At 38.3% G+C, this 23,675-nt stretch overlaps 2 protein-coding genes across 2 annotated transcripts in view; one reads left to right on the top strand and one right to left on the bottom strand.

The window, feature by feature from the left end:
* Positions 1-6,914, top strand: part of Fife (regulating synaptic membrane exocytosis protein fife) — a 40,396-nt gene extending 33,482 nt beyond the window's left edge. The window contains exons 15-19 of the mRNA XM_089701562.1: positions 330-512; positions 1,374-1,526; positions 3,147-3,343; positions 3,778-3,936; positions 4,323-6,914. Coding sequence (XP_089557688.1) covers positions 330-512; positions 1,374-1,526; positions 3,147-3,343; positions 3,778-3,936; positions 4,323-4,505 — 875 coding nt within the window. The 3' untranslated portion in view covers positions 4,506-6,914. The remainder of the gene's footprint in view (positions 1-329; positions 513-1,373; positions 1,527-3,146; positions 3,344-3,777; positions 3,937-4,322) is intronic.
* A 4,144-nt stretch (positions 6,915-11,058) lies between these two features.
* The window catches only part of Oseg2 (intraflagellar transport protein Oseg2), a 40,651-nt gene continuing 28,034 nt past the window's right edge, over positions 11,059-23,675 (bottom strand). The window contains exons 31-35 of the mRNA XM_089701913.1: positions 13,248-13,344; positions 12,854-12,994; positions 12,353-12,471; positions 11,531-11,642; positions 11,059-11,186 (exon numbers count right to left, since the gene is read on the bottom strand). Coding sequence (XP_089558039.1) covers positions 11,059-11,186; positions 11,531-11,642; positions 12,353-12,471; positions 12,854-12,994; positions 13,248-13,344 — 597 coding nt within the window. The remainder of the gene's footprint in view (positions 11,187-11,530; positions 11,643-12,352; positions 12,472-12,853; positions 12,995-13,247; positions 13,345-23,675) is intronic.

A 23,675-nucleotide genomic window follows, 5' to 3' on the forward strand; every position in this document is an offset into this window, starting at 1 on the left:
ATAATATAGTGTAGAGTCTAGTGATCTGTTTGTCGTAAATTATTGTCGAAGTACAATTGCAATGTGACGTGTATTTTGAAAAATAAAATAATGTAAATTCTAGTGGAGCATCAAAAATACTTCAATTACAAGTTGGAAATCTCGCATAGAGGCATATAAATCTTTGAGCTTACGGCTACTCAAATCTAATTTCAGATCTTTTTCATGTGATAAAATGATCAATTACCTATAACTTATGTTTATGTAGTACTAGTATATAGTGTTTTACATTTATTACTATGTTTTATGAATTTTAATATTTTTACATACAATATTTTTATATATTTCAGATGACGTTGATTCGATCGGTGAATGTGCGTCACTCCTGCACCCAGACCACGCCTGGGTGGGCGGCTCTCGTCGCGGTTCCTCTCAATCTGAAACCCTGGAGGTTGAGGTTTACCAACTGGGCAAGGATTTCTCTCGCTCCCTGCCTGGCTCTCGCAGATCCTCCTTCCAACAACAGGATAAAGGTATTTAAGGAAGTATGCCGATACTAGTAAGTGTTGTTATTCTGTGGTATATTGCTTAGAAGGTACGAAATGAAGTGTAGACAATGTAGGCTAAAACGTTGTAATGTGACGTACAAGTATTGTAATGTGTTTGATTAAATTGTAATAGATAACCTCTATGAGTAAGCATACCTACTATTTTCCGATCACAGCTTCTGTTCTGTTTAGCTATTTGGATCTATCTGTTTAAAAAACTTAGGTATATAAGATAAAAGTGTTAAATATGCCAGCAGGGATGCTATAAGCACCTCATGTGTTTGGTATGTTTTGTCTCCGTAAGATTTAACAACGCTAGTTTATGATTTACTTCATGATATTTTGAACTAACGGAAATTGAAAAATTATTCTTTATCTAAAAAATAATCTGTTGAATTGTATGTGAACTATTGGTATTCGTAATCTTACGGTGACACATTTATAAGTTACCATATAATTGTAAAAGCCGTTGGGTAGTTTTAATTTATCTCGTGGGGTTGTAAACTGACGAAAAATTGTGATTTGGTTAAAATAAATTCTCTTGAAAGTTGTTAATTTACGAACATGAGGTTGTAAATCTTACGGTTTAACTTCGATAGAATGTAATCTACCGAAAAATAGTGCGTTAAATTGTAAGCAATTCGGATCACAATTTTTCGACAGTTTGCAATCTCGCGAGATAGATGACCTGTCGGTGTTTACAATTTTACGGTGACGACAGTTATAAAATATTTACAAACTGGCGCATTGGGAAGTCGCAGTAACATGTAGAAAACAGAACGAAGTCGCGCGAACGGTTAGTATGAATAGTGCACAAGTGCGCATGTGCAATGGGACGTTGCGCAGATGGCGCGGGCGAGGCGAGCCCGGCGTGCGTGTCGCGGCAGCGGCGCCGCTCGTCGTGCGTGCGCCGCGACCCCGACGACATCCTGCGCTCGCTGCGCGCCGTCAAGGGTGAGCTCGGTCGCACGCTATCGCTCTCTGGCTCCACCGCACGACGTGAGTGTTCCCGCCCCACCCGCGACACGACACCCTCCTCGCCCTCCCCCTCGTCCCTCTCACACGTTACGTCCCCGCATCACATGACTCACTAATTACCGCTGAGGAAACCTATACGTGGCCCATCCGAAGTCGGATCGGTCGATTAAAACATTTTTAATTGATTAAAAGCTCCCAGTTTCATTTAAAACGACCTCATAGTTATTTGTCAGTTATCGATAAAAAGACGACCATTACATATTTTACTCTGTATCGAACCCGACTCATGACCTATCGTATTTATAAGTAAAATTAAAGATCCGAACCCGCCTCAGGTTAATCATTAAGAGTGTTTGTCAGTATTCTGTAGCTATATACACTTTCCCCAATAGGCCTACCGCCCACCACTAGATAATGCAAACATTGAGGGTACTGACCTGTACTGTTGTGCTCGTTCGGTCGGCGGCGACGGACCGTAAGCACCTCGGTAAGCGAACGTCGGGCCGTGTACACGATCCCTTGTGCCGTCCGAGGGCGGCCGGCCCCCGCGCGCCGTGTGCCCGCGACACGTGGGCGCGGCGGGGGCCGGCGGCTCGTAGTAGCATGGGTCATACATTGCTTGCGCGCCGGCCGCGCCCGCACCGTTGAATGTGGCTGCGCCCGATGCTTCTCATCACTTCACTGTGTCTGTTCTGTCCTGTCCTGACGCATGCCCCGTTGCGGGCGATCACGCTCACTTCATCCGTTTCTGTGTTCCGTCTCCTCGGCTACCCGTCTACGTTCATGTCGATGGCATCGTATCGCCTAGGTTAAATAAAGAACTTCATCACCTTCGCGAATATCATTCATTGTTTGAACCGCATACTATTAGACTTCTTGTACATACCTTGCGTAGGTCGTAGTTGGTCACACAGTAAGGGGCCTCCCCGAGCGCGCGTAGGGCGCCGCGTAGGTCGCGGGCGCGCATGCCGTAGCGCACTCCGGCCGTCGCATGACAATACTTCTCTAACACCTCGACCTTACCTTACGATCAATGGCTGCTCATGACACGGAATGCTTACCATCGTAATGAATCGGAGACTGCTTTGAGCGACTATTAGAGCCTCGGAAACACTCTTGGCTGCACTCGTTGATATGCTTCTTCTTTCATGTATGTGTTTAGGTAAAATACCGATTGAGATCTATGTATTTAAAGAGACCGTAAACATTGGCACGAAGCTGTTTGACGTGCTTATTGTGTGTTTATTATAAATGTTCGATTGAATGGTTCATTATTGTTATTTTGTTGCATCGTTGTCATTTTAATGTGTATGAACAGAACGATGAATTCGTCAACCTCACGACGTTGCCCGTCGGGTGGGGACATTGATATGAAAATAATTTTTATTTATTTTAAAACGCGCTAAAATCTCTTTATCGTGCCATAGTATCCGTCCTCTATAACAATTATGGTAGATAAAGGATTTCTTAACGTACGTAAAATTTTAAAATTGAGAAAATTAACGTTAAAACCTTCTTCATAATTTTTCAGAAAGTTTGAAAGTAAAAAATCTAAAATTATTAATTCCGCATACATTTTTGTATCAATGTACCCAAATGGGGGGTGTGCGGCGCGGTGGGGCATGACGGTGACGTGCGCAGGTACGGCGACGGGGCGCAAGGGCAGCATGTGGGCGGCCGTGCCCGCGGCGGGCGCGTGCGAGGCGCTGCCCGCGGACGGCGCGGGCGGCGTGCCGCTCGGCCCGGGCCAGCTGCCGCCGCGCGCCGCCGCCCTGCCGCCCCTGCACGCGGAGATCAACATCAGCATCATCATGATCAAGGGACAGTTGGAGCTGGAGGTACGATTGGGATCGGTTTTATTTGATAATGACTAAATGATTACAGGTAAATTATGTTTACAGATGTCTATAGTAAAGTAAATTTGACTTTACAGATGACTATAGATACTTTGACCTTGTTTTACGTGTCTCAAATGTGCTTCTGTTTAATCGAAATTAATAGTAAACATTTGTGTAAAAATAGAATTATATCGACATGTTGAACAGTAACTGCTAACGTGTTAGTGGCAAAACTGCGTTTTGCAGAGTTGAAAAGTAAAGAATAACAAAAGTTTTAATATTGTACATCAACTGAATACGAGACTCATTTGAAATGCCTGAAAAATATTATAATAATCATCTGTAAACACAATTTACTTGTAAACATTGATTATTTACATATCATCAAATAGTTTTTTTTTTAATTAATTTTTTGTATTAACACGTATATACAGGTTTCCCACGCCCGTCGCGTGTACGGCGTGAACGGCGAGGTTCCCGACTCGTACGTGAAGTGTTACCTGCGCGACGGCGACAAGTGGCTCCACAAGCGCAAGACGCGCGTCGTGCGTCGCACCACGGAGCCGCACTTCAAGCAGACGCTCAAGTATCAGGTGAGATAGAAACCTTTGTTACAAAATATACATTTTCTAATGTCTAATCAAAATTCTAATTGTAATAATGTTGCGTGATGTTTCATTATTTAATGTGTAAAAGTCTGTTTTTAACGCCCATTTAGGAATTATTATAAGTATGTTCATTTTAAGCTGAATAAGTTACCCTAATTCATTGGTTTTCACTTTTCACTTACATTAAATATTTGTTTGAGGTGTTTAAAAATCTTTTAATAACTTAAAGAATAGGTTTCGGATAAATATTTTATTTCAAAATTTTCAAGTCTTTTTTTTCTTAGGAATCTTAGGTATATTATGTGTAATTTTAACCAATAATCAATAAGCTGTAAATCTATCCTTCAAATAATAATAACAAGCGTGTGCAGGCGAGCGAGTCGCTCGGGCGCATCCTAGTGGTGATGCTGTGGCAGCGCTGCGGCGGGTTCGAGCACAACCTGGCGCTGGGCGGCGCCGAGATCTGCCTCGACAAGCTCACGCTGCCGCAGCGCACGTACGGCTGGTACCCGCTGTTCCCCGCCACCTCGCTCGCCTGCGACTCGCCCGACTGATCCCGCGAGCCGTCGCCCGAGCGCGCCCACGACTAGCCAGCCACTCGCGCTAGCCGCTGGCCCCCGCCCGCGACGGCACCCGCTCTGCCCCAACGTGTCCCTTGTAGTGATGTGCTGACGACTGTGCGCCGCGTCGGTCGCTCTTCTGTTAGGTCTGTCTTCTTTGGCTCAGTAGTGACCGTCGCCCCTTCCGTCGGCCGACGCGCGAGCACCCCGGTCGAGGAGCTTACGATTCCGCTTTGATGCGTATTATTACTATATTGTATTATTGGTAACGCCATAAATCGAAGTGGCTTTCGAGCGAAACGCTTTAACGGCAGCTCGTATCCATTATGCTGAACGCTGTCTAATAAATAATGTTTAAAATGCAGACCTGCGATGCAAACGGTTTTGTTCCAGAGCTACTTCGATATTTTGCGAGATTTGTAATAGGTATTAAAATATTATATACAATTTGTAGAGATTTTATATGTTGTATAGTAGCTTCGTAATATACCTACTATTTATATCTATTAAAACTTTCCGTTTTATAATAATCGGTGACGAATGTGACTTTACATATTTTGTAAATTGGTTTTAGCAAAAAAAACTTCTTTCCTTCACATAATTGTGTAGCAAATGTTGACTTAAAATGAAAGTTCGCCGATCTTATTAATGTCAGTAGTTATTTGTAATGTGAATGTTTTCATCTGAAATAATGACCCCAACTTCGACACTTTGCCTTATACGACTTATAGATGTGTTAAGTGAAGTGGTAGCGAGTAAGTGCATCTAGGTACTATTCTTCCAAGGTTGTGCTTTAGTGAATTTTCCCTGAATGACTAATCTACCTACACTCTAGATGTCTCGTTTCTTCGTGTCAAAATATTATCTATAACTGTAAATATAAATTATTTTTCAAAATTTTCTACGCACAACTACTTTCGTGATAACAATATGATATCGGCCTTTTTATACTCTTTAGAGAAATAGTGTCATTTCACATCACTTAATTACGTCTTTGTACCAGTTACGAATATATTTAAAATCTCCATTATAAAATATCTTCATGTATTCATATTATATGTGTGTAGATGGACGAATCATGTACTTCTTAATGGTAAAACCATAATATTTAAAATTATATGTGTTAAGAAGGATATAAGTATATTATAGAAAAAGTATAAATTATAAGAAAAGGTAGATTGTCGTCGCAGCACTTTGTAGAGAGATGAGATACGCTCGTTGTACAAACATGCTGCAGGCCTAGAAAATAATATCTTATATTTGTCAAAGATTATTTATATCGGTGTTAGCTACAAATTACATATCTGTCAATGAAATATTATATTATAGAAATAATATATCACCCAATTCTGTGTTCTTCCAATGCTTAGAGACTCGCTTGACAATATTTTCTTAATGTGCCGAAAAATGCACCTATATCTATCGACTACTTTATGTACAAATGTATATCATATACATACTTTCAGCAATAAAAATCTACTTATATTAAACCTTACTAACTTGCCTTTCTAGCATAATATTCTTATAAGGGAGTTTGTAGTGATGTCATATCAGCTCATCCTTGACTACATTTATTTCTTCTAGACGATTTCAATACAAAACATACAACCCGTCCTTACAAAGCGCAACGCTCAGGGCTATTAAATATTAACGGCGGTAAAATTCCAACATTCCACCTAGCCTTCCAGGAATTGTCTAAAATTCCTAGGCAATATATACAATTCCGCTAACACATTTTTACACTAAAAATGTACATTTCCTTTTTCTTTTTAGGAAATGTAATTCCTAGGATATGTGTCTTATATAATTTATTTTACACATTTCTAAACGATTTTAGGAATTACATCCATTTCCTAGGAATTGTATTTTATGACGAATTTAGTGCATTTCCGGTAACATATACGTAATAATAATATGTTTGCTCACATCTCATAATCATCAGAAATTAAATATAACCTCAATTCATTGATATCATGAACAAACGTTCCAAAATACATTTTTCAAAGACTTGAATTTGTTTTAAACAATAATTCCTCTAATATCAAAAAAGTAATATAATGGTATTGATATTTTTACTATTTTTCAAAATACTCGAAGACGTTTAGAATATAACTATTACCTATATTAAATATATTTTAGCGAAACATTTCTAGTGAAATTAAAAGAAAGAAACTTTGCCAAAAAAAGCTCAAGCGCGAAAGCGCTTAGGGAACAATATGATATTGGGGTCTCAGAAAAAATGAAAGTAATAAAATTAGATCTTGTTTTTTTTTTTTTGTAACCATCACTTTTTTAATGCAATTAAATCATATAAATATTAAAAATTATTTAAGTATATGACAATAAGATATTATTTGGATATACTAACGTCAGTAACATTTTATTAAGATACAAAGAACAACTCAAGCGCGGATCCAGGGGGGGGGTCACGGGGTCATGACCCCCCCCTGGGCTAGGTCCACGACCTAAGTGGACCACTAATTTAATATTAACTTTTTTAAATTAACAAATTAATACTGTTCAATAAGATGTTTTTATTGAATTTTGAGACATAAAAGTAATATAGAACAATGAAATTAATTACAAACGGTAACGGAAGAGAATATAACAAAAATTATAGAAAAAGTTTATTAGGGTCGACCTGTGGTCGTAATTTAAGGACAAATAACAGGTTTTTCGATTTTAAAAAAAAAACTATAACTGCGGAATAAAGTGTAGTAAAAAAGTAAAGTTGTATGTAATTAATTTTTTTTCTACAACTTTTGCTGTTACACTTTTCACACAAAACCTCAAATATCGAAATATCCCAGTTCGTGTATAAGACATAAAATAGCAATTTTTTTTTAAATGAACAATAGAAAATACTGTCAAATTAAAACAAAAAATCGGCCAAGTGCGCGTCGGACTCGCGCACCGAGGACTCCGAGCAAACATATTTTTTCATTATGTTGTATCTTACAATTTTGTTTAAAGGATTTTTTTCTTTATCTGTGCTTGTAAGTGCTTAAGTCGTTGCTTTTAACCAAATTTCAAGACTGTGTTCACGGGAAGTACCTTGTAGGTTTTGATTGATGATTCCCTTGCAAGTAGTTGCGAATTACAGAATATGCGGCTCTAATTGCTTTTTCTTCAGATTGCGTTGACATAGAATTTGAATTAAATAACAGATTTAAGTTATTATAGACCTGAGTTCTGATGTGAATATCAATTAAATACATGTAGACGTTCATGAGTAAAGGGATTGTAAGTTTAAAATTATTTAAAAAATATATTTTTATTTAATTTAATTAAATAATTAGGGTTTTCGCAGTTATTACTACATCTGTGCTATAACACGATATTTTTTACTCAATTTCAAGACTGTGTTTACGGGACAGGGTGCTCCCTGCAGGTATTGATTCCCTTGCTAATGTCGAAATCCTACGGTCTACGGTCCCTTGATGCTGTGAAAAATTCAAACGTTTTAGCCAACGCAATCAAAAGATGCAGCTGTAATTGCTGAAATTTTTCGACACTCCCTAAGAAATCAAAACCTACAGGGTAGTAAATTTAGTACAATCAAACGTCTTATAACGCAGACTAGCTTACCGCCCGCGGCTTCGCCCGCTTTCTCTAGAACCTTATAAATAATATACTATTCATCTTGGATCACTCTATCTTTAAAAAAACTGCATCGAAATTCGTTGCGTAGTTTTAAAGATTTATTTGTTTACTAATTGCGAAAAGCATGAATTTTTCCTTAGATTATAATATAAAAAAATATTTTAAAAATTTTTTAACTTACAACCCTGTTACTCATGAACGCTGACATATATTAACTTGATATTCATACCAAAAACTCAAGTCTATAATACCTTTACGCTATAATAAAATCAAACTTCTATGTCAACGAATCAGAAGATACAGCCGTAAATGCCGAAAAATTTCGCAAATTTCGACATTCGCAAGGGAATCAAAACTCAAAACCTACAGGGTACCTTCCGTAAACTCAGAATCTGGAAATTCGGTACAAAGCAACATCTTATAGTACTGATACAGGAATAATTGCAAAAAATATATATTTTTCAAGTTTGTCTGCCTATCAAGACCCTTTTTCTCAGGAACGCGTGGAGGTATCAATCTGAAATTCATACCGAATACTCAAATCTACGGTTCCTTATAGCTGTGAAAAAATCAAACTTATAAGCCAACGCAATCAAAAGATACAGCCGTTTATGCCGTAAATTATCGCAAATTTCGACATTATCGCAAGGGAATCAAAATCTATAGGTATTGTACTACTTCCTGTGAACACAGAGTTCTGAAATTTGGTTAAAAGCAATGTCAGCACAGATGGAGGAAAAATTGCTAAAACATACATTTCATGCTTATCAACATTCGCAAGTGTTGCCAGGAATCAAAACCTACAGGGTACTTCCCGTGAACACAGAATCTTTATTTAATAGAAACTTACGTCTTATAGCACAGATAAAGGAAAAATTGCAAAAAGCATAAATTTAATTTTAAAGCATAAAAAAAAATTTGTACGGAACTCTTGGTTCGCCAATCCGACTCGCACTTGACCAATTTTTTTAAAATCTACGTATCAATTAAATTACCAAAATATAGCTTTTGAAAATTGACCACGTCTATGTGACCCCCCCCTGGCACTAAAGCTGGATCCGCCCTTGGAACAACTCCAACGGTCCCTTTATTCTAAAGCCTAAAAGTAACTTAAATCACATATTTTTATGAACGAGACAATTTATCTAAAACCATCCCTTGTAGACTTGTAGATGGACCGTAAACTCAGAAACCACGCAGAAAAAAATATTAGCCCTGACTCGTTTAAAAACTACAAAAACGATTCGAGTGCAATAAGAAATTCTATATTTAGTTGTTTAAACAAAATATTCTTGTAAGTTGTATATTTATTATAAATCACAAGTTAAGATTTTTAAAGAATTATATTGATCATAAATTCTAACATATTATGTTAGAATCGATCAAATCATTTACGCTTACTATCTTAATATTTTAGTGTAACAAATAATATTCTATTTAAGAAGATGTTATATTAATTATATAGTGTGCCTCGTTGAGCTCTACCACAATATCCTAATTAAGTACCGAAGTATAAGCCTAACATATCTATATAGAGACAACCTGTACCTGCGACATTTTATTGTGATAAATAATTATTTTGGAATCAAATATCGTCATAACATATTTACCAGGTATTAAAATTCTTATCTTACTGTAACTCTATTTCTTTATAGTTCAAAGTCATTGTGCGGTTTTCGCTATAATTACTATTTTAATAAAAATATGTATATTACTCGGCCCTAAGAGAATAACCTTATAATATCTATTGAAAATTACAATGGTTTTTTGCATATCTTCTTATAATATAATACATTACATAAATTATTATATATTATATTTTAGTACTCATAGCGAAAACTTATCAAACAAATTCTTGTACGTAAAATATGTGTGTAAAAGTATATTATTAAATAAATGTGATAAAAATCTGATATTATAGTGAAAATTTTGTGTTTTATTTTAAAAACCTCTCCTTTTAGTATCTATAATATTTATTTTATTATCTTTCTGCTGAAAAGTTTATTTGTTGGAACGAGCTATTCTTAAGACGAGAGCTGAAGGCTTTTATGCTTTCGAAAGTAGTTTATTTTGCTAGTCTAATGTATATTTAAAATAAGTCTACTCATATAATTTGAAGTAGGCAAAGCTAGACAGCTTAACAGCATTGACGCACAAATAGTGCTTTAATGAAATACTACATAATATTACAATAGTAGCTTTCTGACTGCATCTGCGTTCGTGTAGACTACGACGACTACGACTTCAATTTTTTTATTGATTACCAAGTATGACCTGAATTTGGTCATTTACTTCTTTTTTACCTATACATATTGCCTAAATCTCATCAATTGTGTATGTTTTAGCAAAACTTAAGGTTTTTTATTTAAATAATTGCTTAGAAAAATATTATGCCATAATAATTACATGTTGGATAATAATCTGAAAGTTTTTTTTTTGTTTGTATTCAATAGGCTCCAAAAGGACTGTACCACACTGTACCGATTTAAATGATTTTTTACTAAAAGAAAGCTACATTATTATTTTATTAGAAAGTAACTAGCGCCTAGTAAATAATAAAACTTATTTTATTACATATATTACAAATTACGTTATTCTACATGTTTAAAACTATCAGCAGTGAAGTAAATTTTGGTTTGGTTATCAAAAGAATGAAATTGATGAAAGAAAATCCATTAAAAAATTTTTGATAGGTAAGTTAGTTGGTAAGTTATCATAGCCATGTTTGATCATAAATTAGGTATATTTGTTAAAAAAATACGTCCCATCTGGTTATCAAATGGCTGAAGGTCGATATTAATTCGGATTTTAGACTATAAAACGAATATCGGTCTATCCATATTACATTTTGTCCCACAATATATTTATGTATTGGTTTAGGGTCTGTTAATAAAACACAGTTTGAATTAAATCGTTTATTTTAATTCTACAATTTTACATAAAATTAAATGTGCGAAAAGTCAGCAGGTCCGCACCATTTGGTGATATGTTGCAACACGGCTGAAGCTGTAGCGTGTCCATTGCGCGCCGCTTGAGACACGCGCGACCACCACTCGCGGTTTGCGCAACGACCTATACAAAAAAAAATAAATAAAATGTGATACAATGCATATATGTATTAATGTTTATAATAATTTGCACGTTTGATGCAGTAGAAATCAGAATATCATGCGAAAAATATTAGGTATGCTAAGTTTTAGCATTTACGTAAGACTGAAATAAAATTAACGTATTTATGCACCATTTTTTTTAATATGATAAAATCTTCAGTCCTCCTGAATAAAACGATCAACACGCAAAAAAAACTATAACACTCATTCGAATCATAATTTACCACACATATATTATCTCCATTATCAACTAGCACGTCAAATAACACCTCAAACACAATAAATCCCGTACAAAACAAATCTCACCGTTAGTGAAGGTGACGAGTCTGTTGGCTAGCGGGTGTCCGGTGAGCACGCAGGGCGGCTCGCCCGCGCGTGCTCGCGACACGTACGCACCGCTCGCGTCTACGGGCAGCGTCTGTTGCGTGTTTGTTGAACATTTGTTAATTACAAGGATGTTGTGCGATTTACGATTTGGATAATATAATAAATTATTTCACAAAAATGTGCTTATATTTTATTCTCTTAGAGTGGGTAGTAGGCAAGCAACTGTAATTAATTATAATTGTAATTTTCATGTCATTTTATCGAGAAAATGAACAATTTATGTTACTCAAGAGGTTATCTTACAGTAACTAACAGTAGAGATTTATCTAACTTAAAAACCGTTTAGTTATTTCCGCAAAATGCGGCAAAAAAAACGTTAAACGTTTCATCAGCATGTATTAAATCATCAAAAACATTTAACCGCCTTTTACTCGCAACTTAAGTTTATCAATTCTCCTTTTTATATTTTCCTTTAAAATAACAAAAAATAATCCTACACTGCAGTATAATAAAGCGTGTTGCACAATTTCAACTTATAAATTTTGTGTGCGAAAAATTAACCATATTCTATAGTGAATAGCTGATGGTGTGTGGCTTGTGCCAAAAATTAACCATACCCTATAGGTAGTGTATAGCTGATCGTGTGGCGTGTGTTAAAATTGTAAGTTAAATTTTTGCAGCATGTGCAGGATTTGTTAATTGTTTGTAAGTTAAATTTTGCAGCATGTGCAGGATTTGTTAATTGTTTGTAAGTTAAATTTTGCAGCATGTGCAGGATTTATTAATTGTTTGTTTGTTCACTTGTTCGACGGCCCGGTCCATGGAGAGCGCGAGCACCCAGTCGCGCAGGGCGAGCAGCGTGGCGCCGCGCACCGCGCTCCGCTCCGCCAGCAGCGGACTGCGCGACCAGTCCGTGCACTCTGTACGTTTATTAACACGATATTATTTTCTTCACCCGATAATGTCATAAGTAAAAAGACACATTATTCTCTCAAATTGTTTTACATGAAATGAATCGCCAAATTGGACACTGGCAAAACAATAAATATATGCGCAACAAAAACTTAATTTTTTGCTTTTCAAAAATTCACAACTCAAAAACTATAAGTTTCCACAAAAAAATTACGCCTCTCAACTCGACATCATAGTCATGATAAAGTACAGTTAAACCCAGTAATTTCATAACGTAATAAAGTTATACCTAATATAAATAAATCGTTTATTTTACACCATAAATTACCACCGTAATTTGCTACAGACATTTAATGTAAAAGTCATATCGTAGTCCCGCTAAAACCTCACCAAAATCGGTATAGTCCAAGAGATGCGCGTTATCTTCATCCGCAGCCTCCGCCAGATCCAAGCAATGGTTGAGAAACACGAAAGCCTCGCGGGCTCCGTTGCTTCCTTCTTCACGTATCGCTACTCCCGCTGCGTAGAATGCTACATTCAAATAAAAAAAGATAATCATATTGTATTTTTAATAAATAATTACTATTTTGATACAGGCATCCATTGTAAATACGATTGGGATCATGGGAGACGATTCCTTTTTTATCTAGTTAGATCAACTTTAGATTTGCTCACGGCAAACGCAACTGTCTTAATTTTATTAAAAAGAACACAAAGGATAGGTACCAAAAAGCTAATATAAAAACTGATAACAAGAAAATATAATTTATTACGAATATCTCACCAACATCAGCCACAATAATGTCGGTGTAGCGCGGTAAAGCGCGCGCCACTTTCGATGCGATTTGAGGCACGTGTAGTCCCATCAACAACGTAATCGCCTTCAAGACAACACAACATTATTACTTAAACCTAAATATAGACTGCATTTTGAAAATATATTTAGACAAAATACATTTATAAGTTTCATTTACAAAAATCTATCTATAAAAAATCTATTTCATTTATAGTTTTTAGTTTTTCTCTTGTTTGTTATTATAGCGTCCCCTAAATGGCTTTGAAATACATAAATACATCGCGAATCGCGTGAAATATTAAAATACGTAGAGACATTTTCAAACGATGCTCATTAAAACGACTGGCTCCCTCGAGCATAATATGTCTACATTTGAACGCAACATTATGAGATTATAATATTATGTAGAATTAAGAATATTTGGACATTCACTCACACATAACATAAACGCTAAATATACTAAACTATGTATTACTTTTTCAACAGTTTGTAAAGCTGCGCTGCTAATGAGAAACTTTTCGTTAGTAAGTGACAACTTTTATTTTGCCATGCAAAATATTCATTTCTCTGTTTCTTGACTTTTTTTATTTAATCACTAACTGATGCCCGCGACTTCGTTCGCGTGGACTTTAGACGAAAACAACTGGAGGATTTCAATTAACTTATACTTAAAAGAAGAAAAGCATTATAGTTACTTATATAAAATTATAATAATTTTCCTACCGCGAGTTAACAATTATATTAGAAATTACTTTTAAAATCTCTTTAAAGTCTACGTTCGTTGCGCTCTTGCCATTTATCTCTTCATGCCGTATGAAAATCTCAACAGTCAAACGCGCATAACGTTAATACTGGCCTGTAAAGATCTAGAAATAGATGTGCGAATAATATTATGCTAATAACTCAAGCGTTGAATTTGAGTTGACTCGGACTCGCGGGACAATGCATGACGTTCATAGTAATCACAATCAGCAGTCAATGGTGGTGTTCGTAGACCGGGAGATACTGACACAAAATTTCGAGTCATTTGTAACAAGGATGGCGGTTCTACAGGGGTCTTAGTACGCAATGACAAAAAGAAAAATGATGGTGTGAACGCTGGTACCGGTGTCTTAGTCGCGTGGGCGTTTGTCGAACTCGTCGGTAAAATAGCGAAAGTCAAACGATTTGTAACACAAAAATTTTAGAATTTACCGATAGCCCATAAAAAAGTAGTAGGCGGTAGTGTCATGCCATACTTTTCCGGTGTGACTTACAGCCCGCCATACCGACGCGAATGTGTTGATTTAAATAAAACAATCATTCAACCATTTGTACCAGGCTAACTTTTGCACAGGTAACTATCGTCGTGCAGCCATTTACGAAAATCGCCATGCCATACTTTTCGGACGATTCCAAATGGTCGCCATACCGCCGAAAATCTGCAAAAAAATTTAATTTCGCCAAACTTTTTGTACCAGTATTGCATTTGGATTTTTGGAGAGTATTTGATAAAATGTGACCATTATTATATTTGCCATACTTCTAGTAGGGGGAAAAAGTGCTGTTATACCTGAAAACTTAATTTATTATTAATTTATATAAGTGAGGATTTCCAACACTTAGATCTTTGAAATTTTGTATTTATATTTGTTGATCCTCAAACTTACAGGAAAAATAAGTGCCATACTGTTACAAATCGTTTGACTTTCGCTATTTTCCGACGAGTTCGACTAACGCCCACGCGACTAAGCCGCCGGTACCAGCGTTCACGCCATCGTTTTTCTTTTTGTCATTGCGTACTAAGACCCCTGTAGAACCGCCATCCTGTTACAAATGACTCGAAATTTTGTGTCAGTATCTCCCGGTCTATCGTGTTCGTGTGTTCGTGTTCGTGTGTTCGTGTTCGTGTGTTCGTTGTTCGTTGTTCGATGTTCGTTGTTCGTGTTTGTGCTTGTGTTTGTGTTCGAATTAAAATTCGAGTTTGTGTTCGTGTTCGTGTTCGTGTTCGTGTTCGTGTTCGTGTTCGTGTTCGTTGTTCGTTGTTCGTTGTTCGTTGTTCGTGTTCGTTGTTCGTTGTTCGTTGTTCGTTGTTCGTTGTTCGTTGTTCGTTGTTCGTTGTTCGTTGTTCGTTGTTCGTTGTTCGTTGTTCGTTGTTCGTTGTTCGTTGTTCGTTGTTCGTTGTTCGTTGTTCGTTGTTCGTTGTTCGTTGTTCGTTGTTCGTTGTTCGTTGTTCGTTGTTCGTTGTTCGTTGTTCGTTGTTCGTTGTTCGTTGTTCGTTGTTCGTTGTTCGTTGTTCGTTGTTCGTTGTTCGTTGTTCGTTGTTCGTTGTTCGTTGTTCGTTGTTCGTTGTTCGTTGTTCGTTGTTCGTTGTTCGTTGTTCGTTGTTCGTTGTTCGTTGTTCGTTGTTCGTTGTTCGTTGTTCGTTGTTCGTTGTTCGTTGTTCGTTGTTCGTTGTTCGTTGTTCGTTGTTCGTGTTCGTGTTCGTGTTCGTGTTCGTGTTCGTGTTTGTGTTTGTGTATGTTCACATTCACATTCACATTCACGTTCACGTTCACGTTCACGTTCACGTTCACGTTCACGTTCACGTTCACGTTCACGTTCACGTTAACATTCACATTCACATTCACATTCACATTCACATTGTTCGTTGTTCGTTGTTCGTTGTTCGTTGTTCGTTGTTCGTTGTTCGTTGTTCGTTGTTCGTTGTTCGTTGTTCGTTGTTCGTTGTTCGTTGTTCGTTGTTCGTTGTTCGTTGTTCGTTGTTCGTTGTTCGTTGTTCGTTGTTCGTTGTTCGTTGTTCGTTGTTCGTTGTTCGTTGTTCGTTGTTCGTTGTTCGTTGTTCGTTGTTCGTTGTTCGTTGTTCGTTGTTCGTTGTTCGTTGTTCGTTGTTCGTTGTTCGTTGTTCGTTGTTCGTTGTTCGTTGTTCGTTGTTCGTTGTTCGTTTTTCGTTTTTCGTTTTTCGTTTTTCGTTTTTCGTTTTTCGTTTTTCGTTTTTTCTTGTTCGGTGTTCGGTGTTCGTTGTTCGTTGTTCGTTGTTCGTTGTTCGTTGTTCGTTGTTCGTTGTTCGTGTTCGTGTTCGTGTTCGTGTTCGTGTTCGTGTTTGTGTTTGTGTATGTTCACATTCACATTCACATTCACGTTCACGTTCACGTTCACGTTCACGTTCACGTTCACGTTCACGTTCACGTTCACGTTCACGTTAACATTCACATTCACATTCACATTCACATTCACATTGTTCGTTGTTCGTTGTTCGTTGTTCGTTGTTCGTTGTTCGTTGTTCGTTGTTCGTTGTTCGTTGTTCGTTGTTCGTTGTTCGTTGTTCGTTGTTCGTTGTTCGTTGTTCGTTGTTCGTTGTTCGTTGTTCGTTGTTCGTTGTTCGTTGTTCGTTGTTCGTTGTTCGTTGTTCGTTGTTCGTTGTTCGTTGTTCGTTGTTCGTTGTTCGTTGTTCGTTGTTCGTTGTTCGTTGTTCGTTGTTCGTTGTTCGTTGTTCGTTGTTCGTTGTTCGTTGTTCGTTGTTCGTTGTTCGTTGTTCGTTGTTCGTTGTTCGTTGTTCGTTGTTCGTTGTTCGTTTTTCGTTTTTCGTTTTTCGTTTTTCGTTTTTCGTTGTTCGTTGTTCGGTGTTCGGTGTTCGGTGTTCGTTGTTCGTTGTTCGTTGTTCGTTGTTCGTGTTCGTGTTCGTGTTCGTGTTCGTGTTCGTGTTCGTGTTTGTGTTTGTGTATGTTCACATTCACATTCACATTCACGTTCACGTTCACGTTCACGTTCACGTTCACGTTCACGTTCACGTTCACGTTCACGTTCACGTTAACATTCACATTCACATTCACATTCACATTGTTCGTTGTTCGTTGTTCGTTGTTCGTTGTTCGTTGTTCGTTGTTCGTTGTTCGTTGTTCGTTGTTCGTTGTTCGTTGTTCGTTGTTCGTTGTTCGTTGTTCGTTGTTCGTTGTTCGTTGTTCGTTGTTCGTTGTTCGTTGTTCGTTGTTCGTTGTTCGTTGTTCGTTGTTCGTTGTTCGTTGTTCGTTGTTCGTTGTTCGTTGTTCGTTGTTCGTTGTTCGTTGTTCGTTGTTCGTTGTTCGTTGTTCGTTGTTCGTTGTTCGTTGTTCGTTGTTCGTTGTTCGTTGTTCGTTTTTCGTTTTTCGTTTTTCGTTTTTCGTTTTTCGTTTTTCGTTGTTCGTTGTTCGGTGTTCGGTGTTCGTTGTTCGTTGTTCGTTGTTCGTTGTTCGTTGTTCGTTGTTCGTGTTCGTGTTCGTGTTCGTGTTCGTGTTTGTGTTTGTGTATGTTCACATTCACATTCACGTTCACGTTCACGTTCACGTTCACGTTCACGTTCACGTTAACATTCACATTCACATTCACATTCACATTCACATTCACATTGTTCGTTGTTCGTTCTTCGTTGTTCGTTGTTCGTTGTTCGTTGTTCGTTGTTCGTTGTTCGTTGTTCGTTGTTCGTTGTTCGTTGTTCGTTGTTCGTTGTTCGTTGTTCGTTGTTCGTTGTTCGTTGTTCGTTGTTCGTTGTTCGTTGTTCGTTGTTCGTTGTTCGTTGTTCGTTGTTCGTTGTTCGTTGTTCGTTGTTCGTTGTTCGTTGTTCGTTGTTCGTTGTTCGTTGTTCGTTGTTCGTTGTTCGTTGTTCGTTGTTCGTTGTTCGTTGTTCGTTGTTCGTTGTTCGTTGTTCGTTGTTCGTTGTTCGTTGTTCGTTGTTCGTTGTTCGTTGTTCGTGTTCGTGTTCGTGTTCGTGTTCGTGTTCGTGTTTGTGTTTGTGTATGTTCACATTCACATTCACATTCACGTTCACGTTCACGTTCACGTTCACGTTCACGTTCACGTTCACGTTCACGTTCACGTTAACATTCACATTCACATTCACATTCACATTGTTCGTTGTTCGTTGTTCGTTGTTCGTTGTTCGTTGTTCGTTGTTCGTTGTTCGTTGTTCGTTGTTCGTTGTTCGTTGTTCGTTGTTCGTTGTTCGTTGTTCGTTGTTCGTTGTTCGTTGTTCGTTGTTCGTTGTTCGTTGTTCGTTGTTCGTTGTTCGTTGTTCGTTGTTCGTTGTTCGTTGTTCGTTGTTCGTTGTTCGTTGTTCGTTGTTCGTTTTTCGTTTTTCGTTTTTCGTTTTTCGTTGTTCGTTGTTCGGTGTTCGGTGTTCGGTGTTCGTTGTTCGTTGTTCGTTGTTCGTTGTTCGTGTTCGTGTTCGTGTTCGTGTTCGTGTTCGTGTTTGTGTTTGTGTATGTTCACATTCACATTCACATTCACGTTCACGTTCACGTTCACGTTCACGTTCACGTTCACGTTCACGTTCACGTTCACGTTAACATTCACATTCACATTCACATTCACATTGTTCGTTGTTCGTTGTTCGTTGTTCGTTGTTCGTTGTTCGTTGTTCGTTGTTCGTTGTTCGTTGTTCGTTGTTCGTTGTTCGTTGTTCGTTGTTCGTTGTTCGTTGTTCGTTGTTCGTTGTTCGTTGTTCGTTGTTCGTTGTTCGTTGTTCGTTGTTCGTTGTTCGTTGTTCGTTGTTCGTTGTTCGTTGTTCGTTGTTCGTTGTTCGTTGTTCGTTGTTCGTTGTTCGTTGTTCGTTGTTCGTTGTTCGTTGTTCGTTGTTCGTTGTTCGTTGTTCGTTGTTCGTTGTTCGTTGTTCGTTGTTCGTTGTTCGTTGTTCGTTGTTCGTTGTTCGTTGTTCGTTTTTCGTTTTTCGTTTTTCGTTTTTCGTTTTTCGTTTTTCGTTGTTCGTTGTTCGGTGTTCGGTGTTCGTTGTTCGTTGTTCGTTGTTCGTTGTTCGTTGTTCGTTGTTCGTGTTCGTGTTCGTGTTCGTGTTCGTGTTCGTGTTTGTGTTTGTGTATGTTCACATTCACATTCACGTTCACGTTCACGTTCACGTTCACGTTCACGTTCACGTTCACGTTCACGTTAACATTCACATTCACATTCACATTCACATTCACATTCACATTCACATTCACATTGTTCGTTGTTCGTTCTTCGTTGTTCGTTGTTCGTTGTTCGTTGTTCGTTGTTCGTTGTTCGTTGTTCGTTGTTCGTTGTTCGTTGTTCGTTGTTCGTTGTTCGTTGTTCGTTGTTCGTTGTTCGTTGTTCGTTGTTCGTTGTTCGTTGTTCGTTGTTCGTTGTTCGTTGTTCGTTGTTCGTTGTTCGTTGTTCGTTGTTCGTTGTTCGTTGTTCGTTGTTCGTTGTTCGTTGTTCGTTGTTCGTTGTTCGTTGTTCGTTGTTCGTTGTTCGTTGTTCGTTGTTCGTTGTTCGTTGTTCGTTGTTCGTTGTTCGTTGTTCGTTGTTCGTTGTTCGTTGTTCGTTGTTCGTTGTTCGTTGTTCGTTGTTCGTTGTTCGTTGTTCGTTGTTCGTTGTTTATTTATTTATTTATTTATTTATTTAAAAAAGTCTTACCAACTAGATACATAATTTTTTGTTCAAACAATTCAATATTTGCTTAAAATAAACATTAGTATTTACGTATCTAAATTACAGGTAGGCACCGCTTTAACAATTTTTCATAAAAATTAAATTATATCTAAATTGAAACTAAAAAGTAAAAACTTAAATTACAATTTGTTTAATGTTTTAACAATATGCTTTTTGAACGAGCTTAGTTTTGAAAAATAAATATCTGTGCTATGATCAACTGCAAATATTATAATATATAAAGCTACACTACCACTCACTCACTGACTCACTGACATCGGTTTTCTCGGAAACTACGCGGAAAGTGGGGGGGATTTCGACGTGATCGTGTAGAGGTGCGCCGAGTGACCACCGGAAAAATATTGACATCTCCAACACCCTGGACAAGAGAGTGGACCCCTGGAGGTGCGCAAAAACGGTGATACCTGGAGGGGGAGTGTCTGAACAAAAAATGCTCAGAACTGGTGGCGATTACCAGGGGAGGTGGAAAAATGGGGATTTTCGCGAAAACAAGATGGCCGCCGTACTTTGCCAAAATCGCCGTTTATGAATCCTTACGTCTCAAATTTGGCACACGTGCTCAGTTCGAGCCGGCGAATCGATCGGTGCCCCGTCCGAGTGGCTCCGGGCCCCCGTTTCCGACTTTCATACATTGGAAAATCCAACGGCCCGCGGAAACGGTGCGAGTTGGGTGGGGGGTCCCGGAACTAAAAATGATCACCACCCTGGGACGCTACCAGGGAGCCATAGTGGGTCGCTCGATTTTGGAATTTTTCCATTTTTGGCGCAAACATAAAAACTTAAATTTAGACGAGTTGGCGCAACGGAGAAACACACCAATGATGCATTCATACTCGCCCAGCTCCCAGGATATCCAGAAAAATACGAAATTTTGAACTTTCTCACAGCCCGCGGAGACGGTCAACGGCCCGCGCAAACGGTAGCAGCTACATTTGGGGTGCTCAAACTAAATGTGTAGTAGACCTCGAGCAATTACCACAGATGGTGAAAAAAATTCAAAATGGCGGAAAAAATGGCCGCCGTCATACAAATGCTAAAATGGCCATTGCTGGGCCAATCGCGCTGAAACTTGGCACAGGGGCTTTAATTGAGCCGCAAATTAAGGTGGGATACTCATAATTGAGTTTCCACCGCTGGTTTCCGAGTTTCATACAACGCGAAATTCGACGGCTCTCCGAAACGGCGCGAGATAGGTGGGGGGTGTAGAACTAAAAAATGATCAGGAAGATGGGGCGCTACCAGGGCAATGGAGAAATTTCAAATTGGACGCCATTTTTTTTTCAAAAATGGCCAATTTTTCAAAGCAAGATGGTGGCGCCAGTTACTTTACGATGGGTCTGAAAATTGACTTCTGTGCTCTGATGTGTCAGATTTACAAAACTGCATACTCAGAATCTCTCTCCGACCCCTGGTTTCCATTTTCCATACATCAGGAAATTCAACGGCTCTCTGAACCGGTGACAGGTAGGTCGGGGTCGCCTAAGTAAAAAATACTTCAAAACCTGGTCCGCTTCCAGGCATATAATTTTTTTTGTTAAAAAGCGAAATTTTTTTTTTTCGAAAATTTTGTACGGAAATTTCCATAGTAGGAAGGGTCATCTAATAGCAACGGCAAAGGACGACGCCGCGGGCTGCTTGCTGCCCGCGCACCGCGCAACCTCGAAGGTCGACAGCCTCCCGGAGTAGAAAATATTTATTAACTTTTGAACTACCGCACGAGCCAAGCGAGCGAAGCGAGCGAATCACGACAGCGGCTGGCGTAAATATTCAAATAGGTAGCGAGGAGCGAAGCGACGAGCGAGTTAGGTTAACTTTTAAACTACTGCACTAGCCAAGCGAGCGAAGCGAGCAAGTCACGTCAGCGGCCGGCGTAAATATTCAAAGAAGTAGCGAGGAGCGAAGCGACGAGCGAGTTAGGTTAACTTTTGAACTACCGCACTAGCCAAGCGAGCGAAGCGAGCAAGTCACGTCAGCGGCCTGCGTAAATATTCAAAGAAGTAGCGAGGAGCGAAGTGACGAGCGAGTTAGGTTACTTTTGAACTACCGCACTAGCCAAGCGAGCGAAGCGAGCGAATCACGGCAGCGGCTGGCGTAAATATTCAAATAGGTAGCGAGGAGCGAAGCGACGAGCGAGTTAGGTTAACTTTTAAACTACTGCACTAGCCAAGCGAGCAAGTCACGTCAGCGGCCGGCGTAAATATTCAAATAGGTAGCGAGGAGCGAAGCGACGAGCGTGTTAAGTAAACTCTTTAACAGTTTATTATGAAAATTCACTGCCCACTATCGATTAGACACCTCAAAATGATGAAATTCGGGGATCACGTTTCAAGAATTTAACCAATATTTGAATAAGTAATTTATAAACAGTTTCGACTGACTGTAGAATCGCTGTTAGCAGATGTAACAAATGGACAGGAAATTCAAATGCATTTTCAAATGACTGAAGATTTCTGCCCTGGGATGAGCCGCGAGCTGCTTGCAGCTCGCGCACCACGCACCCTCGAAGGTATAGACAGCCCCCCGGAATAGAAAATATTTGAATGGGAAATTTATAAGCACTTCCGATTGACTGTGGAATCGCTGTTAGCAGATATTAACAAATTGACGGGGAATTTTTATGCATTTTCAACTGACTGAAGATTTCTGCCCTGGGATGAGCCGCGAGCTGCTTGCAGCTCGCGCACCACGCACCCTCGAAGGTAGACAGCCCCCCGGAATAGAAAATATTTGAATGGGAAATTTATAAGCACTTCCGATTGACTGTGGAATCGCTGTTAGCAGAAAATTATAAATGGACTTGGAATTCTAACACATATTCTAATGACTGCCCTATTGCTTCAACCCAGGGGCAAAAGGGGCTCGCGGGCTGCTTGCAGCCCGCGCACAACGCACCAGCTAGTTCTATTATATAATTTTAAAATAAGTTGTAACGGGGAGTTCGAACCATATTTATTTTTTGAAAATTTTGTGTACATAGGGCAAAAAGTACTTAGCCGACAATTATAGATAGGCACCGAGAGACCAATTTGCGACAACAGTGATGGACAGTCTATCTCATTGTTTAATAATTTATGTAGGCATATTAGCTGTGACGCGCTTCTGCGCGCTTCCAAAGACTCCATTTTAAAAAAGTTTAGCTTTTCGCTATAATTTGTAAGAATATTGTTTTGAATATTGTTTTTGGTGATATAACTTAATCTATTAATAAATTTTTTCTGTACTGATTCAATACGAGTAATATATTTTTTATAGTAAGGACACCAGACAACTGAATTGTATTCAAGGTTGGACCTTACGAGAGAATTATAAAGTATTTTCATAGCGAGAGTAGATTTAAAATCCTGTGTATTACGAAAAATAAAACCTAGCATTTTTTTTTTTTTTTTTTTTTTTTTTCTGAGGGTAGATGTAAAACTGTTAACATTTAAAATTTTTGCTCTCTGATATTTTTATATTTTATTATAATTTTAAAGTATTTGATGAACTTTTTCATGATATAAAAGTGCTCTGTACTCACCAGCATAGTATCCCTATACAATTCTCCTTATTTTACTGCAACCTACTTCAAGATGGATTCACTACAACAATCACTTGCTGAAATGACTGTTATGTTCAACACAAGGATGGCTGAATTTCAAAATTCCCTACTTGGCACTAACACTACTTCTACAAACACATCTCTAGCTGAAGATTTTTCACTATTTCGCAATTTTGTTGTTTCCTCAATAACTTTATTGCATAAACAAATTAGTCTCCTCTTCAAGATTCAAGATCAACAAGAGATGAGATCTAGAAGGAAGATGTTGCTTGTCCATGGTATTGGTGAAGAAAAGGATGAGGATTCATCCTCTATTCTTATCAAGAACTTATCATATAAAATGCCAGACGCCGGGCTCAGTGCTGCTTCAATAAGTAAGTGCCATCGTATAGGAACATCTAAAGGTAACAAGCCTAGACCTATACTAGTCAAATTTAGAGACCAACATATTAAAAATA

Source organism: Colias philodice, chromosome 12, assembly GCF_061535455.1.
Source record: "Colias philodice isolate Cphi_HAF_F1 chromosome 12, ilColPhil1 Martin Lab GWU primary, whole genome shotgun sequence".
Taxonomy (NCBI): Eukaryota; Metazoa; Arthropoda; class Insecta; order Lepidoptera; family Pieridae; genus Colias; species Colias philodice.